The following is a 20966-nucleotide window of genomic DNA, read 5'->3' on the forward strand; positions in this document are numbered from 1 at the left end:
TTATATTAACTTCAGATGTACAGCATAGTAGTTAGACATTTATATAATTTAACAAGTGATCGTCCTAACTAGTCTAATACCCACCTGGCACTATGCAGTTATTACTGTATCATTGGCTATATTCCCTATGCTTTACTTTACATCCCTGTGATTATTTTGTAACTATCAATTTGTACTTCTAAATCCCTTCACCTTTTTCACCCTGTCCCCTAACCTTCCCCATCTATCACCCCACAAATCTAGTACCCATCTGACACCATACATAGTTATTACAATATTATTGACTATATTCCTTATGCTATACCCTACATCGCCATAACTAATTTGTAACAACAAACTTGTTCTTTTTAATAACTTCCCCTTTTTCATTCACCCCCCCCCCCCAAACCCCTTCCCATTTGGCAACCATCAAAATGTTTTCTGTATCTATGAGTTTGTTTCTGTTTTGTTCGTTAATTTTGTTCTTTAGATTCCACATACAAGTGAAATCACATTGCATCTGTCTTTCTCTGTCTGACACTCCACTCAGCACAATACCTTCCAGGTCCATTCATGCCGCTGCAGATGGTGAGAAGCCATTCCCTTCCCTGGCCGAGCAATATTCCATTGTATATACATAACACTTCTTCTTTATCCATTCATCCATTGACAGACACCCAGGCTGCCTCACATCTTGGCCATTGTAAACAATGCTGCAACGAACATATGGATGCCGAGCGTTTGGGTTTCTTAGGGTAAATACCCAGAAGTGGGATTACTGGGTCTTTTTTTGTCTCTTCCTAGAGCCTTAGTTTTAAAGTCTATTTTGTCTGGTATAAGTATTGTTAATTCGGCTTTTTTGTTGTTGTTTGTTTCCATTTTCATAAAATAACTTTTTTCTCCCTTTACGTTCGGTCTGTTTGTGTCTTCAAATCTGAAGTGAGTCTCTTGTAGGCAGAGGTAAGGGTTTTGTTTTCTTATCCATTGAGTCTCTGTATATCTTTTGATTGGCGCATTTAATCCATTTACACTGAAAGTAATTGTTAAGAGATATGTAGCTATTGCCATTTTATTATTCATAGTTTTCATCTTTTTTTTTTTTCCATCTTAAAGAGGTCCCTCTAACATTCTTTGTAACACTGGTTTAGTGGTGATGAACTCCTTTAGCTTTTTCTTTCTGGGAAGCTCTTTATCTCTCCTTTGACTTTAAATGTTAGCCTTGTTGGGTAGAGTACCCTTGGTTGTAGGTCCTTGTTTTTCATCACATTTAACATTTTGTGCCAATCCCTTCTGTCCTGCAAAGTTTCTGTTGAGAAATCAGCTGACAAACTTATAATTTATAAGGGGAGCTCCCTTATAAATTACTAGTTTCACTTACTACTTTTAGGATGCTCTCTTTGTCTTTAACCATTGCCATTTTAATTATAATGTGTCTAGGTGTGGGCCTGTTTGGGTTCATCCTGTTTGCTACTCTCTGTGCTTCCTGGACTTGTATGTCTGTTTCCTTCACCAGGTTAGGAAAGTTTTCAGTCATTATTTCTTCAGATAGGATCTCAATGCCTTGCATTCTCTCTTCTTCTTGTGGTACCTCTATGATGCAAATGTTGTTACGTTTCATGTTGTCCCAGAGATCTCTTAACCTGTCCTCATTTTTTGGATTCTTTTTTCTTTCTGCTGTTCTGATTGGGTGTTTTCTGCTACCTTGTCTTCCAAATTGCTGATTCAATCCTCTGCTTCATCTAGTCTGCTGGTGATTTCTTCTAGTGCATTCTTCATTTCAGTTATTCTATTCTTCACTTCTGACGGGTTCTTCTTTATGGTTTCTATGTCCTTTTTCATACTTGCTATCTCTTTGTTGAAGTTTTCACTAAGTTCCTTGAGCATCCTTATAACCATTGTATTGAACTCTGTCTCTAGTAGGTTGCTTGCCTTCATTTTGTTTAGTTTTTTTTTTCTCAAGTTTGCTCCTGTTCCTTCATTTGGGACATATTTCTTTGTTTCCTCATTTTGGCTGTCTCTCTGTGTTTGTTTCTAAGTATTAGATAGAGCTGCTATGTCTCCCAATCTTGGCTGGGTGGCCTTATATAGTAGGCATGCTTTGGGGCCTTGGCACAGTCTCCCCGGTCACCTGCACCAGTTGCTCCATGAGGGTCCCTGGTATAGGACTGTGTGTGCTATAGTTGAGCCTTGATTGCTATTCACACATCAGTGGGTGGCATTGGCCCTCAGGCTGAGTGGCTGTGTGGTTTGGCCACATCTACAGCTTACAGGCTGCTTTGTGGGGGGCTTACCTCACTGAGGGGCATTCGTCCCAGTGTGCTCTAGTGCCTGTTGAGACCAACCTGTGAGTATGCCGCTTGTGGGCTAATTGAGTGGTACTCTGCTGTGGTCTGAAGCCAATCTCTAAGTATGTTGGTTCTGGGGACTCTTGAGAGGGGCTCCCATGCAGGCCCAGTTCACCCACTGCCTGTGACCAGCCGGGGACTACCTGGTAGGAGCTACAAAGCAATCCATAGTTGTTTGCTGCCTGTGCTGAAGTTGGAAATACGTGGGAGAGGCCATACTGTAAACTGAAAACATCTGCCACCAGCACCGGTCCTGGGGTAAAAGCCAGGACACCACGAGGCCTGCTGCCACCTGCCAGCTCCTTTAAGGTTCAGCCACTGATAAAGCCTCGTGCCGTACACGATTTGGGTGAGGCAGGGTCTCATGGAGTCACTAGAGTGGGAAGAGTTGTGGTCACCATGTTAATGTAGACTCTGGTTTGGTGCCAGTGCTGAGCTACTCAGCAAAAGTCTCAGAGCACACCAAAGGCAGTTGCTGCCCACCTGGGGCCTGCAGACTCCAATAGTTTTCCAAGGAAGAGTGCATTGTGGACATGGATGGCTGCTTGCCAGAAAGTGCTTCCAGTTGGGCAAATTGGGTGGGGCGGGGTCCCAGGGAGTCAGCAGGGTGAAGCAGTGAAGCTCAATAGGTCAATCAGATTCTGATTTGGCCAGAGGGGAAGGACTCAACACAGGAAAGATGGTGCCCATCTGCCAGCTGCATAGAAGACCCCTTCATAGGGAAAATGCCGACTGTCTTCCTATCCTCGCACCGAAGCTACACATCCCAGTGTGCCCCCGTATGCCTCTGATGCCCCCTGAGTCACCGTCTTTCTGCTGGAGCCCAAGGTGAGTGCCTGAGAGCAAATGAGTCTGTACCTGTCCTTTTAAGAGGATGTTAGTTTCCTGCAGCCTTTCATCCCACTTAGATGGTCGGAATCCTCACTGCTTTTCACAGCCAGGTATTATGGGGGCTTTTCTTCCTGGCACCAGTACTCTGGGCTGGGGAGCCTTGTGTGAGGCTGGGGACATTTGCTCCTCTGGAGGGAACCACCGTGGTTGGTATATGCCTCCTGATTATCAACCGCCACACAGAGGTTTGGGGCCCAGCCCATTTTGCATCTCTGCTCCTCTTACCAGTCTCGACGTAGCTTTTTCTTTATAATTTTAGTTGTAGGAGTTCTGTTCATCTAGACTTCAGATGGTGCTCCAGGTTGATTGGTCTATAACTTAGTTGTAATTTCAGTATGTTCATAGAAGGAAACAGGCAAAGTATTTATCTACTCTGCCATCTTGGATCTCCCATCCATGGTGTACATTCTTTTACCCACCCACTCTTGAAACTTTCTCTCCCTCTGGTGTCAAAACCCTTCCACACACCTGCAATTTCATCTCACCTGTCTCCTTCTTTCTAAACCCCAACCAAGTCCATATTTAATTTCAAGATGGTGAGTCCAAATATCAGTATATCCAGACTTTTACTTTTCTAGATTCGACTTGCCCACTACTTTCCCTGTTGGACTGGGAGTTGACTACTCTGCTAGAAAGACACTTTCATGCTCTCCATCACATTCTGCCTCTGCCAGTAAGACACCTAGAATTATGTTAAGTATGGTACCTGCATTGATATTATAAGGCATCATCCAGAAAGATTTTGAGTCATGAGAAGAACTCCATTTATATCCTCCACATCGGTGACATGTGTGAAGCACCTGCCAGTGATGAGCCTTTCAACACATAAGGTCTTGCTACTCAAAGTTGGTCCATGGACCAGTATCACTGGTATCACCTGGGAACTTGGAAATGCAGGATCTCAGGCCTCACAATTCTACTGAACCAGAAAAGGTATGCCTATTAAAGTTTAAGAAGCACTGGGCAAAGGTACCAGGCCACCTGGCCTGCCACATGAGTCAGCAATTCACAGGCATATGGTAGGAGGTAGTTCCAAGGAAAGCAGGGGGTGAGATGAATAGACCTTGGGTCTTAGAACCAGGTGATCCTATTTTGGTTTCCAACTGTACCTCTTCTAAGCTATGATACTCTGGTCTAGGTAATTTACTCCCCTCTCTTATCCTCATGTGTAAAGTGGGGATGAAAGCACTTGACCAGCCTGTAGGACAGTTGTAAGGACGCTGTGATACATATGTCAAGTACCAAACACAGAACACAACATACAATAGGCGGACATCTGATATTATCTGTCCCTTATCTGGAGTTAGTTAACTCTGGCTACCCAAATAGTATATAAGCCCTTAAAGGAGTTTTAGCTAACCTAAGCTAAGCCATACCATTTTCCCTGCAGTCAGATTCAAAATCCAAGGCATTTCCTTAGAGATTGAAAAAAAAAAAGAAAAAGAAAACATAACATTACCTGTAAGGCTAACATGTTAGGGTCTATTTTGAAATAGAAATGGCTCTTTTTCTCCCATTTAAGACTGTCTATGGAGCCATGCTTCCTGGTCAAGTCCAGAGGACAGCAGGGTAGGCCATGCCTGCCTTTCCTTCTGTGAGGAGCAGCCTGTGTTCTGCTGTGCCCCTTCCCACAGGTGGGCATGGTGTGACTGTGCAGGGATTGAAGGGGAGGACTGGTTCACAGAGTTTGGTGAGGAGCCCAGAGAACCCACATCTGCCTTGGAGACAATACGTCTGGAATTGGGAGTTTAGTTCTAGAGCCATGGGAGGGTTCCAAGTTGGATGAGTTTCCCCTTGTGAGAATTCAATTCCACCTGTGCTCTGGGAACATTTTCCAATAATCTAGGCATGCCCTGGTTCTCAAACATCTGCTCTACCGAAGAGCCTCCTCACTCAGCGTTCAGTTCAAGGTAAAGCTATAGACCTGCCTATTCCAGCACAGAAGGTCTTAAGAAACTTCAGGCTGGCCCAGGTTTAGGTCTACAGGACCCTGTGGCCAGCCAGTGCCAGGGGTGCTGAACAAAAGGCTCAGCTAATGCAGTCATGGTCCTGGATTTCCTGTTCTCTAACCGTCTACCTGGATTCATCATGAAGGAAGAAGCGGCAGGAGTCTTGTTAGGTTGAATGACCACTCTCTAGATGATAAAATTTGGTGGTTCAACACTTACGTCACTTCCTATTTTTCTTCAACTTTATTTTCATAAAAGCATAGGAACTCTTGGTATGTTATTAATCCTATTACATATTTCTAGTGGAATTCTTAGTATTTCTGGTATTTATTCCTCGCTTTGGAGATGGACTGTATTTAGGCTAGGACCATTACATTCTCTTATATGGCTTTATGTCCTCCATTAGCAAATAGGATATCTCTAACCTATATTTATAAACCTTTTACATGCATAACCATATTTTCTATGTATTCAGTTAGTAAGAAGAATATAAGGAATCATCTTTTATTTTAATCTTTTATTCAATAAACTGTTTCTAATAATTAAAAAATATTCATGCATTTATTTTTGAGCATTTAGAATGTGTGGGGCATTGGACTTAATGCTGGACCTACAAAGGGGAAAATTAATTAGTCTGCAAGCTCCTTGAACTTGACTACAAACTCTTTGGCTTAATTACAAGTATATCAGTGATGACTCAGATTCCTGGTTAAGTGTTGTTGAATTAATGGACCTGTAAGATATTGTGTCATTTCCTGTGCAAATGTAGATATAAGATAGAATTCCTCTGCTACTGATGCATTCATTTCCCCAACTGCGAGGTAGGGTGAAATTCATAAGGTGCTGGGTTATGAAAGGTCTTTTGTAAATGTTACAGTAATGAGTCACCCATCAAGCCTGAATAACTAGATCCAGAGGGACCATATCTATCCAGGTGCACAGGTCTGTGGGTATAGACGTATGACACCATTCAGAAGCCACCTACACTGCTCACCTGAGGAGACTGGATAGAGAACTTCATGAATCACAGCCCTTTGGGACTGGCAGGAATTCACAAAGCTCCAGAAGCAATCTCTCTGCAATACAGGTGATGCTAGATGTATCTGTTTCTAGATGGCTGTCCCACTCTGGCCATTCTTCCTGGGCTTGTCTACACGTTCTTTTCCTCTCCTTCTCTCCCACCACAGGTAAGAAAGAGCAAGGGATGCAGTCATTTCTCATCTGGAGCACTTTAGTCCCTACTTGTCCCTGCTTCTCCCTGTCACTAGATAGAAAAGATTACTCTCCTCTGCATCCCAGACCCTAAATTGCCACCTTCTCACACCAAGACTACCAGGACAACTGTTGAGCAAAACATCTGCCTCTCCTTCACCTTCGTGGAAGCAGGTTTTGAGGACGCTTCTGGGGGGAAGTTTACGGGAGTTGTGTTACTGTGTTTGAGTGGAAGTGGGTTCAAGCTGTGAGGGAGAGAAGGGGCATCGAGGGGCATGAGGCCTGCAACCTGGGTTTCCAGCTTGTCTGGTTCTGTCCTGCAGTCATGACATTGGAGAAGGCAGGCGCTTCTTCGGGTTCCGTTGGAATGAGGAGAAAGTGAGGCCCTGTCCCCTTTCCCCTGGAGAATAAAGGGCCTCTGTGAGCATCTTCCTGACAGAACTAGCTTAGGCGTCCATACATGCAACTACTCTGAGGCCACTTTGAATCTGGCTACAGGTCAGTTGCTAAAGCCCTTGAACAAATACACCTCTTACCTGATGATTCAATGTGGGCAACAGGGTTTAGGTCTTGCCAGTCAAAAGGATGAACCAGAGTGAGGCAGCTGCAAAGGCAGAGAAGCGCATGCAATGTGGGTGGTCGCATCTTGGAAGCTGAGCAGCGGTTTCAGCTTAACCTTCTTCAAGGCAGATTATTAAAAGAAAAAAGAAAACAAAACATGCAATAAAGAGGACTTAAACAATCTGACAAATCAGCTCTGTTAGATACTAGTAACATGATTTTATATATTATAAGGAAAGAAGACATTTGGAAAGAATGGAACGTGCATTTTTCTGAAAGTCGCTAGGGTGGCCAAATCCTTGGAAATCTGGTGTTTAGAGCACAGAAACACTTTTAGGCTGTTACATTAGGCTTTTGGTAATTAGTTCTCTAACTTTGTAACAATCTAGTGTGGTTACAAAGAAGAAAATCAAAATATAATAATTATAACAATTACACATCATAATCATAATAATATCCATAGGCATGTTTAGCACATAGTAAACACTCGGTAGTTTTGGCTCGTATTTCCATCATAATTATAAAATTATCATAGTGCTACAGCTGTGGTTGTTTTTGGCGTTGTGTTGACGATGTTATATTTTTTTGGTTATCTCTATAATCCTACTAGACTGAGCTTCCCAGAGGCAGAGGTCAGGTCTTTATGGGTATTTATTAGGCAAATGTTACATACCTCTGCTAGACAACAGTTGTGGAAATACTGGAAAATTTGACATATCCCTGCTCTGCGGAGCTTGAAATGGCATATCTGAGACAAGACTGGCACATATAACATAAGAAGGTGGAAAATAGCAGAGACATTTAAAAATTCTTAAACGATAAGGTACAAATTCTCAGGGCAACAGGAATTCAGAGGAGATAAGGCTGTAGCAAGGTCAACTCATATCACACAGGTAATAAAACTCCAGATAGGTAGCTAGGAAAATTGTCCCTGGAGCTCTAACCTTCTTGGGCTACTTGGAGAATGACTGACTGCAGGAGTATTTGGAGCAAAACGTTCCAAAGGTTTTTTTCTAAAAACCCTTGGAAACTGCAGAGTTTTTTTCTAAAAAGAAAACCCTTGGAAACTGCAGAGTCATTGTGTACAAATTGAGGGAAATAGCTACTGAGTGTCCCAAATAAGCAGTAGAAGAAGCTGAACTAAAAGTCAGGCTGTATGCTTGCCAGCTTCCACCACTACCCCGCTGTTACACCGTCACTGCTTACTTTTCATCAGATAACATCATCCACAGAAAGTATTTACAAGGTCAAGAGCAGAGGGCTTTAGAAAATCCCACCCCTTATGCTTACAGCCTATGACTAAATAAGGGGAAGGTCATTCAGCCCATTAGGAAAATCACTGGGGATGAATATGAGGGGGAAAAAAGGAAGACAACGTGAAATACATAAGATCAACAGCAATATTTTAGGAACATGGAACATGGCACTGATGCAAAGGTTAGCTTGCCCACAACTCCTTGGTATTCATCCGACCTTCCCTCTCCATAACCTCAGGAAGAAGTAGAGACAGCCAATTGCTGGCAGGGCTTCCTCAAGTCCTCCAAGCAGGACTGGAGTGCTTGCTCTGCCCTCCCCATGTTTCCTACCAGACCAGTGCTAGAGCCATCACCTTCGGTCCTCAGGGCACAGCAAGGCAGAATCAAGACCCGGGGAAATGCATGCTCGAGTTCCCAACCTGACCTCGTGCAAGCCGCAAAAGCTCTTGGGGGACCTTTGAAGATACGGATTCTTCAGCCCCACCCCAAACCTCCTGACTCATAAATCTTCAGAAGCAGGTCTGGACATCTGCATGCTGGCTACCTAGGGATTCGGACACAGCCAACCGCAGCATATAGTGTTTGGAAACTGCTGGTTTTTCATCACCCTATCATATGTGCTATCTGATCTCATCCTCAAAGTAATAATCCTCTCAATAATTTGATGACTGGCTGACTCAGTTATTCATTCATTTGTTCATGCTTTCATTTACTCAATTTTAAGAGTGCCTATGTATCAGTCCCTATGTTTAGGATAATAAGATTTTTAAAATAGGTGTGATTTTTGTCTTCAAAATCCCCAGCAGGGAGAGACACCTCCAAATAATCACAGTGAAAGCTCTAACAGATCATTTACAAGATTTAGTGGAAATAAAGGTCTGGTGGGCATAAAAGAAGAGAAGTAAATTTTAACACCTCCGTCTTTCAGTTTGGGGGATGAAGACCAATGAAACATGGACAGGCTATGCAACTTGCCTGAGGTCATCCAGTGAGCCCCTGGCATGGGCAGGACTAGATGGCAGGTCTTCCTCCTTTGACCCCAGTGTACTAAGTGATAAAAGGACCCACACAGCATCCTTCGCCTCTCTTCACCTTCCCAATGCCACAAAATGCACTGCCTTACCCTGTCACCTCTGGTGTACTTTGTGGGATGGAAAGATATGCTGGGACTGTCCTCAGCTGATGGCAGTTTCCCTGAAGTCAGGAAAGGAGGTCTCTTCTGGGCCGGGCTCATCAAGAGCACCAAAGGAGAAGGCACCTCCCACCTCAGGACGCAGAGGCTCACCTCACCTGTCTGGGTACAGTCAGGCCATGGACCCCCAGCAACACAGAAGGCTGCCTCGTCTTTGCTCTGGCCGCTTTCTGCAAACACCTCCGTTCCCACACTTTTCATCCTCTACTGCGATTGTTTACAGAATTGCTTCACCTAGTAGCCGGTGAGTGGCCTCAATTGTCTTCTTATTACTCCTTCCCACAGGGCTCAGCATATCATAAGCACTAGTAATTGATTCTGGAAGGAGGATGAAGGATCTTGTCTTCCTGTTGGTATGGGCTACCTTCAGGTAGCTCAGAAACACATTCCCAGAGATGATTTCACACCAGGCAGTGACTTCTCAATATGCCTACAAGCCACTGAAGTGGGTAGAGGTCAATTGCTTGGGCTTTAGTGCCCTAGAGCCCAACTGCTTGGAGCTGAATCCCCAGCCTTGCCACCAGCAGTGTGACCTCCTGCAAACTGTGGAAAGTTTCAGTGCTTTACTTCCTAACCTGTAAAATGGGGCTGAGGATGATAATACTACCCAGGGTTAAATGATAAATATACATGAAACAGTGTTTTTGAGGATAGCTACATGCAAACAGGAGCATACTCATTTTGCATTCCTGGCACATGCATTGCCTATAAATATGTAGCTGCTCAATAAATGGTAACTAAATAAAAACTAAGGCGTGAATCAAGACTTTGAAATAGGAACAGGAAGACGTCTTGTTTGCCGATTGGAGCCAATCAGCAGTGAGTTGTTGGTCATCACCCCCTGTGTCCATAGGTTCTGCTGACTAGACCTTATGGGTGTCATTAAGGGTTCTAACTTCCCTAGGCACTATCATTAGCATTTCTCCTACATTTCTTGGGGAACTTCCTGTGCATTGCCCTTCTTCTCCTCTTCAGGCTGTCTGTACCCTGGTAATACCTGGGGCACCCCTTGTGGTTACCACCATGGCCTGCCGCCCAAAATGTATCAAATGTCCCACATTCTCAGCCCCTTACACTGGGCTTCCCAAGGGGCAGCTCCCTAATCTAACAAGCTGCCAAGAGGTACTGGTGTGCTCATGAGCCTTTCTTCATTAGCTTCCAGATAACAGCCCTTTCTTTAGGCAAGGTCTTGTAGAGACATCTTATCAAAAGCCCCAAAAATTTACTCTAGAGGAAAGAGTCACATGCTATTGGGGAGACATATTTTGGAGGAAAGACTTTTAATGTCCTCCAAATCAGATTCCAGAAGCAGTAATCCACTGTGGTACCCCAGAACTGGCTGCCAAGCTGCAGATAAGAGTGAGTGAGATTGTGCTCTATCATAAATTAAGATCTTGCATGATTCAGAGTACGGTTTGTGACTCTGTGTTTGAGGGAGGAGACAGATAATTGACAATACTTAAGTCGGGGGGGAGGGGGGTGAGGACATCAGAGTTCTCTTCTTGGAATGCTACCTCTCATAATTGCAAACAAAAGTGGGACAATTGTTCTTTTCTGAAAGAAATGTTTCTCTCACTGTGGGAAAACATAAGCCAGTCAGTCTTCTCTCAGGAGGTCCAATAGTGAAAGGGGCAGTTCTGGACAAGAGGGCCTTTTAAAACGAGATTGCTGATGCTATGGGCAAAAGGCTAACGAAGCAAAAGGAAAGAAGATTTTGGTATCAGTCCTAGGAGTATATTTGGTATCAGTTTTATGTTATCTAAAAATCTGAATGAGAACTTTTGGGACTGGAAAGAGAACTTGATGAAGCATGCTTCTGGAAGAATCTACAAATGCTCCTCATTAACATATCATAGGCATCTGGGAAGAGACCCAGGGATTGGTTTTTCAGTGTCTCAACTTGTTGATTTTAGTTTTGTTTTGCTTTAATATTAGCAGAAACTCTTAAAGATAAACGAAGAAGTCCGTTGACTGCAAACTCAGACCTGAATCCAGAACTTGATTCCTGGTTTAGTTAAGTTGTTAGAGGAGATCATGGAAAGGACATGACCACCTATTGACCCTCAAGTGGGACCTGGGCTCGTCCCTCCCTCCCCAGTCCTTGGAATGTGCATTCTGCCTCCTTTCCCCACGTTAGAGACTGCCAAGGACATAGCCTTGAGATAGAAGCGTGGTGTGGAGACCAGCCGGACGTATGCGTGAATGATCCCAGTTAAGGCCTCTATGTAAACTTTTCAGATTGTGGTAGGCAGTGGCTGAAATCTATTCATCTTGCAGTCACCCAAGACCAGCCTCATCTGTAAGTTCCCTTTCTCATTAAGATGCCACCTACCAATCTAGAGTGATCTGCCTCTCTCTTAGGTCTCTCCCTGCCCTCCACGTATATAGGAGCTCCGGTTTCAGATTGTACCTGGGAAGCTCCAGAAGTTGCAAAGGAACAGATATTTAAAAAGGTGAAATGATGGTGTCAGATGGGTACAAGACTTATTGGGGTGATCACTTCATAAATTATAAAAATGTTTCATCACTGTGGTGTACACCTGAAACTAAAATAATATTGCGTGTCGACTGTAATTGAAAAATTAAAAAATTAAGAAAATAAAAATAAACAAAAAGGTGATATGAGGCATAAATAGCTTTTTGTTGAGCACTTACTATGTGCCAACCCTGTCTGGCTAGGCACCTTATGTAATTGCTAGTCCTCACAACGAGGAATAGAGATAGGCAGGTATTATTACCTTCATTGTAAAGTTAAAAACACTGAGGCTTGGAAAGATTGGCTGACTCATGTGACTGATAGGTTTCAGAGGTTTGATCAACAAACCCAGCCCTCAGAGGTAAATGAGAAAAAGCTGTCGGTATAGTATGCTCTCATTTTTATTTTAGTATATACATTTATACACAAATAGGAAAGAAAAATGTCTAGATTAATATAAAGCCAGAATGTTCTCAGTGGTTATTATTAAAGTGGTAGGATTATAGGTGATTTTAATTTTCTTTGTTTTAAACATATACTTTTTAAGTTTGTCAACAATGAACATGCATTACTTGAGTAGGTAAAAATGAAAAGAAACAAAACCCTAGCTCTTTCCTCGGGCAACTAAACCTAAACAAAAGGCTTACCTGTCAGAAAGAAACTAGACTTTTACATATTTTACTTGCAATTCACACACAATATTGGATTTGAGGCTTTGCTTTGGAGCAATAATTTTAGGAGAAAGGTATGCTTAGTTTCAGTTTGAAAGTTTGGGACAGGTCTTTTCCTGAGAAAATCATTGGTTTGTGGTTATTACAATTCCAAATTAGTACCTGTGAGCTAGGCATTGTACTGGGCTTTTACGGGAGTCCCAACGTGTGTGGTATGGTGTGGTATGTGCGGTGTGTGTGCATATGCTGGGTGGTGATGTGTAGGATAGATAAAAGAGAAATAATATGCTTTAAAGAGTGCCAGATTTTGTGGTTCAGATAAAAATGCACATAACTTACTCTAGTTCTGGTCAAACTATGAGATATTAACTAATTCAATCCCCTTGTTTTACATACAAAGAAACTGAGGCCCAGGGAGGGGAAGCAACTTGCCTGAAACCACACAGCAAATTAGTGGCCAAGCTGGAATAAAAATACCTGTTCTCTGGTCACTGGGTCATCAAGTTTATAACAGCAGTGAGCCCTACACTATAGGCATAATGCATCTGGGCTCCTTTGAGGAGACCATGGGTCCTGTCGTGATCTGGACGGGGAATATTGCAGCTGCCAAGGGCAATGGGCAGGGCCTCAGTTTGCAATCAGACGGATCAACTCTGGCCGTCAATGCACATCAGAAACCTAAATTTCCTAATGAGTGAAATGGGATTACCAATACCTACCTCATAGGGTTGACGAGGTGAGGGAAATGCCAGCACAGAGCCAAACACATCAACTGTCAGTGAATGTCCCTTTTCCTTCTACACCAGGAACAAGCTCCACTCCATTGGGAGCAAAATATATTAGACACTAGACACTACATTCTGAGAAAGGAAAGAGCCCAGCGGTCTGAAAGTTGGTGAGTCCATCCTGCTGTGTTGCCGAGACAGCGTCAGTGGCACAGGTTAGGGCTCAGTCAGGTCTCTCGCCCTCTGCACCACTAACGTTTGGGACCAGGTCATTCTTTGCTGTGGGGCAGTTCTGTGCATTGAGGATGTTTAGCAGCATCCTTGGCCTCTAGTCACCAGATGCCAGTAGCAGTGCTCCCACCCCCTCAGTTCTGACAAACAAAAATGTCTTCAGACATCACCAAGTGTCCCTTGGGTGGGGCGAGGGGGTGGGGAAAGGGCAGAGTGAAATTGCCTCGGGTGAGAACCTCTGGACTACATTAAGGGCAAGCAGGTGCAGGAAGGGGTCTAGATTACCTGGGAGATGGGACACAACCACACATTCAGAAAGGAACAAGGTGGAAAACCATCTACTTTAAGAGAAAAATAACTGGAACTATGAGTCCTCTTGCTAAGCAGGTAGTTTTACCTAACAAAAAATATACATAGTGTTGGCTTAGGTTTACAGAGATATGTGAATTCTTCATTAATGTATTCAACTTGTGACATGCATGCATCACTGTGCTTGCCTTCCATCTTATTCTGCAGTTAATTTAGTTGGGGATCTTCTGCCATCGTGCCTTTGCTAGTTTCCCAGCCGGAAGCACTAGCCCCTTCCCACAATGCCCACAGCACTGCTCATTCCTCTCTTACGGTGCCTGCTGTTTTGCACAATATATTGTACCACAACAGCCTATATACTAGACCATCCACCGACCCATCCATCCATTCAGACATTTACTAAGCACCATCCATGTGCCAAGTACTGAGTGCTAAATGTATTGCTAGCTTCTATGATAAGCACACTGAACCCCAGGTAGGGAAACAGTGCAGCAAGGGCTCCAAAGCCAGGGGAAAAGGTCCGTTTTGATGAGTTTACTTAGACTATTTCAATCAGAAAAATCTGGAAATGAATTATTCTAAATCAGTATATATATAATGTGTTTTATGGGGTTTTTTGGCCCAATGTTGTCTTTCTCATGAATTACACGTAAAGAATGAGGATACAATAGTATTCGCAGGACTTGTAGCTTCTAAAGGTCTTCATCCTGCTTTGGGTTATGTATTGAGGAGGCTCATGGAAAGCCACTGGTTTTTCAACATGCAATTTGGAGTTTGAGATGTTTTGATAGAAGGGAATTCAATGCAAGCACCAAGAATGGTGAGTTCTGGGGGTGGGTGGTGCCAGGAGGTATGGAAAGCCTTCCTAGATGAGGTCACGCTGGAGCTGACTCTCAAAAGAGGAGAATCTTTTGCCGACTCTCTTGGTTTGATGGGAAGAAGAAGGAAGGCATTTCATGCAGAGGAAACTGAGAGATGCAGCCTGGGAATCAGTAAGATGGGTGGTTGATGATATTAGGGGATGGATGTTGGGAGAAAGGAGATTGGAGGCAAGAGCAGGGGCCAAAACACAGAGGCCCTTGCACGCAGTACATCTGAGTGTGGACCTTTGTTCTTCAGGTAGTGATATTTCCCACAGCGCCCAGCAGCGAGCTCCTTTCACCTACCAGATGTACAATGAAATTCTGTTGAATTAAGAAAGAATGACTTCGGCACTGCCGAATGGTGTCTCTGTGTGTCTTTAGTCCAATGACGTGTATGTGTGTGTTTTGGGGGATACAGAGGATGTGAAGTCGAGGGGTCTGGAGGTTCCACCTGCTCATTGAACAAGCTGTACCCACAATCTGCATTTCAGCTCAAATTGGAGTCTTCTCTCCTTAAGTAGATACACTCTCCTTCACTCTGTTCTCCTAGTCCTTACAACTGAACATCTGAAAACATTCTTCTCAGAGGAAAACAGAGACCACCAGGACTGCACTGCCTCCGGAAGCACTTCTCTTTGCCTTCAATTCAATTCCTGGACCAAAGGTCACCCTCTATAAACCAGCTCTTGGTCCCAGGCTTCAGCCTCATCTTTCCTGAGTCAAAGGGATCGTGGCTAACCAGTCAAGCTTTCCCCAGGCCCTCCTCAGCACCCATAAATCATGCTCACTCCACGTTATCACTTTGCCTTTACATTTACACTTTTTTTAGCATTTAAAATATCTCCTTATCCATTTTCTTTTCCCTAGTAGATTGAAACTGCTCCTGACAAATGCCCAAAACCTTTCATCTTTTTAGATTTCTCACAGTTCTATGTACCTGGTGGGTCCTTAATAATACATTCCTCTGGTTTCTGAGCCATTCATCCAGTTTTATTTTTTATGTAAGCTGCTTTCTTGGTTTATGTGATTTTATTATAAGCAACCACCAATCCTCTATGGAAATACAAGGTCGGACAATTAAGTTCGCAAACTCATCCTAGAAAAAGTGCTCCATACCTCATTGATGAATATCACTACGGTCACCTTCGAAGTACTCCCCTTGGGAAGCTGTGCACCGACGCCAGCACCTAGTCCAACCTTCAAAGCAATTTTGGAACTCTTTTTCTGGAATGGCCATCAGAGCTGTCAGCGTATTATCCCTGATGTCCTGAATGTCATCAAAATGTCTTCCTTTCAATATTCCTTTTATCTTCGAGTAAAGAAAGAAGTCACTGGGGGCCAGACCAGGTGAGTAGGAAGGGTGTTCCAATACAGTTATCAGTTTACTGGCTAAAAACTCCCTCATAGACAGTGCCGTGTGAGCTGGTGCATTGTCGTGATGCAAGAGCCATGACTTAGCAAAAAGTTCAGATGGTCTAACTTTTTCACGTAGCCTTTTCAGCACTTCCAAATAGTGAACTTGGTTAGCTGTCTGTCCAGTTGGTACAAATTCATAACGAATAATACCTCTGATAGCAAAAAAGGTTAGCAACATCATTGCAACAAGTTCTTGAACTTAATTGTCAGACCTCGTACACTATGGAGAAATATGACCAAACATTTCCCATGTTACTTAAATGAAAACAGTGCTTTTTGCTTTTCTGAACAAAGAACTACTATACATAGCCACAAGTCCCTGTCTTCCTTAGACACTGGAGTCTCTTACCTTCTGATGGTCACTGAGATCTCTGAAAGAATGACCACAGAGGATTCTGGCTCTGAACACAGAAGACTAATTCATAAGAAGTCTTTTAATTCTCAAGGTTCTCTTTCCACTGAAAAGTGCCTTTTTGTCAATCATGGGATATGAGTTAGCTAGAAATGTTTTTATATTTGAGAACTAGGACCCTGAAAAGTCTAATATTTACTTTGGACATTTAGAACTGGCAAATTCAAAGTGACAACAATAAAACTCTTGATACAGCAATCTTCATTATCATAATGTATGAAAATCCATTCCACCATGGCCTAATACAAAAATTTCTAACCGGCCAGACAGAGCAATCACTGGTAACCCAAAATCCAGGAACACAGGACTTATCTATTCTTTAACAGTGCAAAATGTACCAAAGTAAACTCAGCAGATCTAGTGCAAGTATAAATAGGTACACTGATTTTTTCCGAAAGTAATTTGGTAAGACTTCAATCGTTCATACCTTTTGACTTTTACACATTTCTGAGATCAGCACACAAAACCATCTTACACAAAGGGAAGTAAAACCCTAAAAATGTAATGCACTATGGTATTTATTCCAACTCTCTCCATAAGAGTCAACACACACACATATGGAAACCCTATAGATGTTAAACAATATGAGAATATCATCGATGGGATTTTCACCCAGTTGTTAACATGATATTTAGAAAATAATTTTTATGACTTAGGAAACTGTTTACAACATAATTTTAATTGGAAAAATGAATACAAAATTGCCATATAAAAATTCATACTAAGGGGGGGCCGGTTGCTCAGTTGATTAGAGTGCAGTGCTCTTAACAACAAGGTTGCCGGTCCAATCCCCACATGGACAAGTGAGCTGCGCCCTCCACAACTGGATTGAAACAACTACTTGACTTAGAGCTGATGTAGTCCTGGAAAAACACACTTAAAATAAATAAAAGTTTAAAAAAAAATTCATACTAAGACAATATAATAAAGGATGGAATTATGGGTGTTTTTACCCATTATGTTTGCCATATTTTACAATGAAATGTATTGCTTTACTCATAAGAAATAATTTAAAGATATTTAAGAAGAGTTCGCATGACCATGTAAAGTGCTTATGTTTAATATTAAGTAAAATGTTATATAGAGATTTGAGCGTTATCTGTGATCCCAGATACATAAAAGAAAAGAGAAAGGAGGAAGAGGAAGAGGAGACAACAACAGGAATAAGAAGAAACAAAATAAATAGAAAGAATAAATATCTACAAAGCTTATCTTCCTTGGAGGGTTTTGTATAATTAGAAACTAAAGGAGATTTTTTATCTTTCTCTCTACTTTTCTCTTATTCAAAATTTTAAATCAATGAGAATACTTACTTTAAAAAAAGTCAACAACTTTTTAAATACTAAAGCCTGAGAATCATTTTCTTCTACTTTGGCTCCTTGACTACTAGATAAAATATCATTCAGCACATCGAGAAGACCTTGAGGGTGGCCAAATGGCTCAGTAGGTTGGAGAATGAGCTCTGAACAACCAGGATTGCTGGTTCGATTCCCACATGGGCTAGTGAGCTGCGCCTTCCACAACTAGATTGAAGATAATGAGCTTCTAGAGGGGCACTCTCAACAACAAAGTTGCCGATTTGATTCCCAAATGGGATGATGGGCTGTGCCCCTGCAACTAGATTGAAAACAGCAACTGGACTTGGAGCTGAGCTGCGCCCTTCACAACTAGATTGAAGGACAACGACTCAGAGTTGATGGGCCCTGGAGAAACACGCCATTCCCCAATTTCCACAATTAAAAAAAATAAAGAGTTGAGTGCAAATAAAACACAGAACTAAAAAAGGGGGGGGCGGGGAATATCTAGAGACATAATGGAGATGGGGGAAAAAAGACCTTGAAATGAGAGCTCGGAGAACACATCCTATTTAAATCAACTTAAAAGTTGGTATCATCTTTTTGCCTTTCTTCTATGGACTTTGTAAGTACCACTGAAACCACCGTTCCCCACTACTTGCTCTTCAAAGCTCAGCTGAGATCTCCATTATACTACCATGACCTCAGTTAATCCTATTTTCCCCTATTTGTCTGTCACTGTTAAATTCTTATCAGGAATTGTTTCCCTTTTGAAATAAAAGACAAACCAAAACAATAGGTAAAATGTCCATTGTCAAGTCCAGGATTTCTGTCAAGAGCTAATGAGCAAGTCAGAGTAAAACCCAGTCCTGGCAACAGATTAGGGCGTGTGCCTTAGCTCTTCTGTTGTTGGTAAGGAGACAGAAAATGCTCTCTCACAAGTATCAGTGCTCTTTTTGTCAAACTCTTTCTGATTAACCTTCGTAATGGGAGTATATGGCAGGCAGAATGATGACATTACACCCCGCCACACACACCTGGTAAAAGTCCAAATCTTAATCCCCAGTACCTGTGAAAATGTTATGTTACATGGCAAAGGGGATTTAGGATTCCAGATGCAATTAAATTTGCTAATTAGTTGACTTTAAAATAGGGAGATTATCTTGGAATAGCTCGGTGGGCCCAATGTAATCGCAAATGTCCTTAAACGTGGAAGAGGGAGGCAGAAGAGGAAGTCAGAGCGATGGGATGTGAGAAGAACTCAACCCACCATTGCTGGCTTTGAAGATGGAGGAAGGGGGCCATAAGCCAAAGAGTATGGGTGGCCTTTAGAATTTGGATAAGATAAGGAGACAAATTCTTCTCTAAGCCTCCAGAAAGAAAGGCAGCCTTAAAAACACCTTAAATTTAAACCACTGAGACTTCCGTGTAAACTTCTGACCTATGGAACTAGAAGATAATAAATGTGTTGCTTTAAGCCAATAAATTTGTGATAAATTGTTATAGCAGCAATAGAAAACTAACACAGAGCATATAAAGTTACAGAATGAGACCAGACAGCAAATAACAGACCAATTTACTTTCAACTAAAGTCAAAGAGAGTGATTTGAAAAATCTCAAAATTGACCCAACTGAATGATTAAGAAGATAAAATCTTCCGCTTTGGATATTTTACAATAGGATGAAGGCAGGAGATTGGTCAATCTTCCAGCCCTGATTTCTAAGCAATTATTATTACTTTTTTATTGTATATTTTGTTGTTATTTTACATAAGTGTTACACAGTCATTGTTTAAAAATTCAGAAATTACAGAAATGTGTAACACTGAAAGTCCAAATCTCTAACTTTACATCCATTCCCTCCCCTGCTCAAGAACTCATGGAAACTGCTGCTCATAATTAGATGTAAATGACCTCATAGTTTTCTATAAGCAACATTTTTAAAGCAACTATACCCTTGTTTGGTAAGGAAATAATATTTACTTCATTCTGAAATGTCCTAAAGCCAGTGAGAACATTATCCTATAGTAGCGACTCTCAATCAGAGCAGTTTTGCTTTGCAGACAATATTTGGCAATGTCTGGAGACATTTTTGGTTCTCACACTGGGAGTGGACTGCTAATGGTATCTGGTAGGTAGAGGCCAGGGCTTCTGCTAAACATCCTACAACGCACAGGACAGCCCCCATTATATAGAAATATCCAGCCCAAAATGTTAATGCTGAGATTGAAAAGCCCTGGTCTAAAGGATTTGGGTGAAACTATATCTTTGTTAAATAAGGAAGAAATACTTATTTCACTCTGAAACATGCTATAGGGAGGCAGATATCTGGTAAATACAAGGAAGAACTTTTTAATAATCAGGCAATTTATGACGTATATGTCACACTGTAGAGTGAATTCTCTGTCATGAAGATTCAAAGATGGCTAACTGGTCCCCTGCAAGGGATGCTGCAAAAGGCATGGATGCATGAACGTGATTGGACTCTGAAGTTCCATCTTTATCTAAGATACATAATTCCTTTTAAAAGCTTTGGCAAAAATTTCCTACTTCATACTTGTTAATATTAAAACTAGGAAAGATAAAATATTAATATTATATTCTTGCGATCATATTAGCTAATGGAATCAAAACTTAGTCTGAACATCATCTCCAACATATAACATCCAAGTGGCTTCTGCAAAAGTGTCTAATGCCTCTTATCTTGGACACAATAGATAAAACTCTTGTGTAATCATTTCACAACCTAAGAAAAGCAAGTCAAGAGGCAAAATAAGAAGCAGTTCCCTATTGTGGGAGCAGTTTAATAAAACAGCCACTTATTCAAAAGTACAAGTCCTTAACAGCTGCAAGCAAAATAAAACTGATTCTACTCACAGTTTGAAAATAGGAACTCATCTGCACCCAGTTTGCAAATGTCCAGATGTTTGGTGCCCTAACATTAAGGTCATAAATGTTAAAAGTTATCTATGATCATTGGACCATTTGATGGCATACTGGAAGCATATTGGGACATTCCACCAGTTGAACCACATTTTATGGCATTCGTGGGGTTTCAGGGACTTTAATAAATAAAAGTTTAGTCAAAGGAACAAAAACCCAGCAATAACCAGACTGTTGAGGGAACAAGTCACATGAGTTGCTGTTGAAGGAAAGATGGATGTTTACACTGGGGGAAAACCCA

The 20966-nt window shown here is 42.0% G+C and overlaps 1 protein-coding gene across 3 annotated transcripts in view; it reads right to left on the reverse strand.

Annotated features, from left to right (window-relative positions):
* PLA2G7 (phospholipase A2 group VII) overlaps window positions 1–20966 on the reverse strand; it is a 40541-nt gene that overhangs the window by 14326 nt on the left and 5249 nt on the right. The window contains exon 2 of one of the 3 annotated variants that reach the window (XM_074333034.1): window positions 6913–7052. The exons of 1 other annotated variant lie outside the window; for it this stretch is intronic. In XM_074333034.1, the coding sequence (XP_074189135.1) occupies window positions 6913–7021 (109 nt within the window). In that variant the 5' untranslated portion in view covers window positions 7022–7052. Of the gene's footprint in view, window positions 1–6912; window positions 7056–20966 lie in introns of all 3 variants that reach the window. One more of the 3 variants, XM_019734669.2, reaches the window with a different exon arrangement.

This window comes from Rhinolophus sinicus, linkage group LG05 (genome assembly GCF_036562045.2).
Source record: "Rhinolophus sinicus isolate RSC01 linkage group LG05, ASM3656204v1, whole genome shotgun sequence".
Lineage (NCBI taxonomy): Eukaryota > Metazoa > Chordata > Mammalia > Chiroptera > Rhinolophidae > Rhinolophus > Rhinolophus sinicus.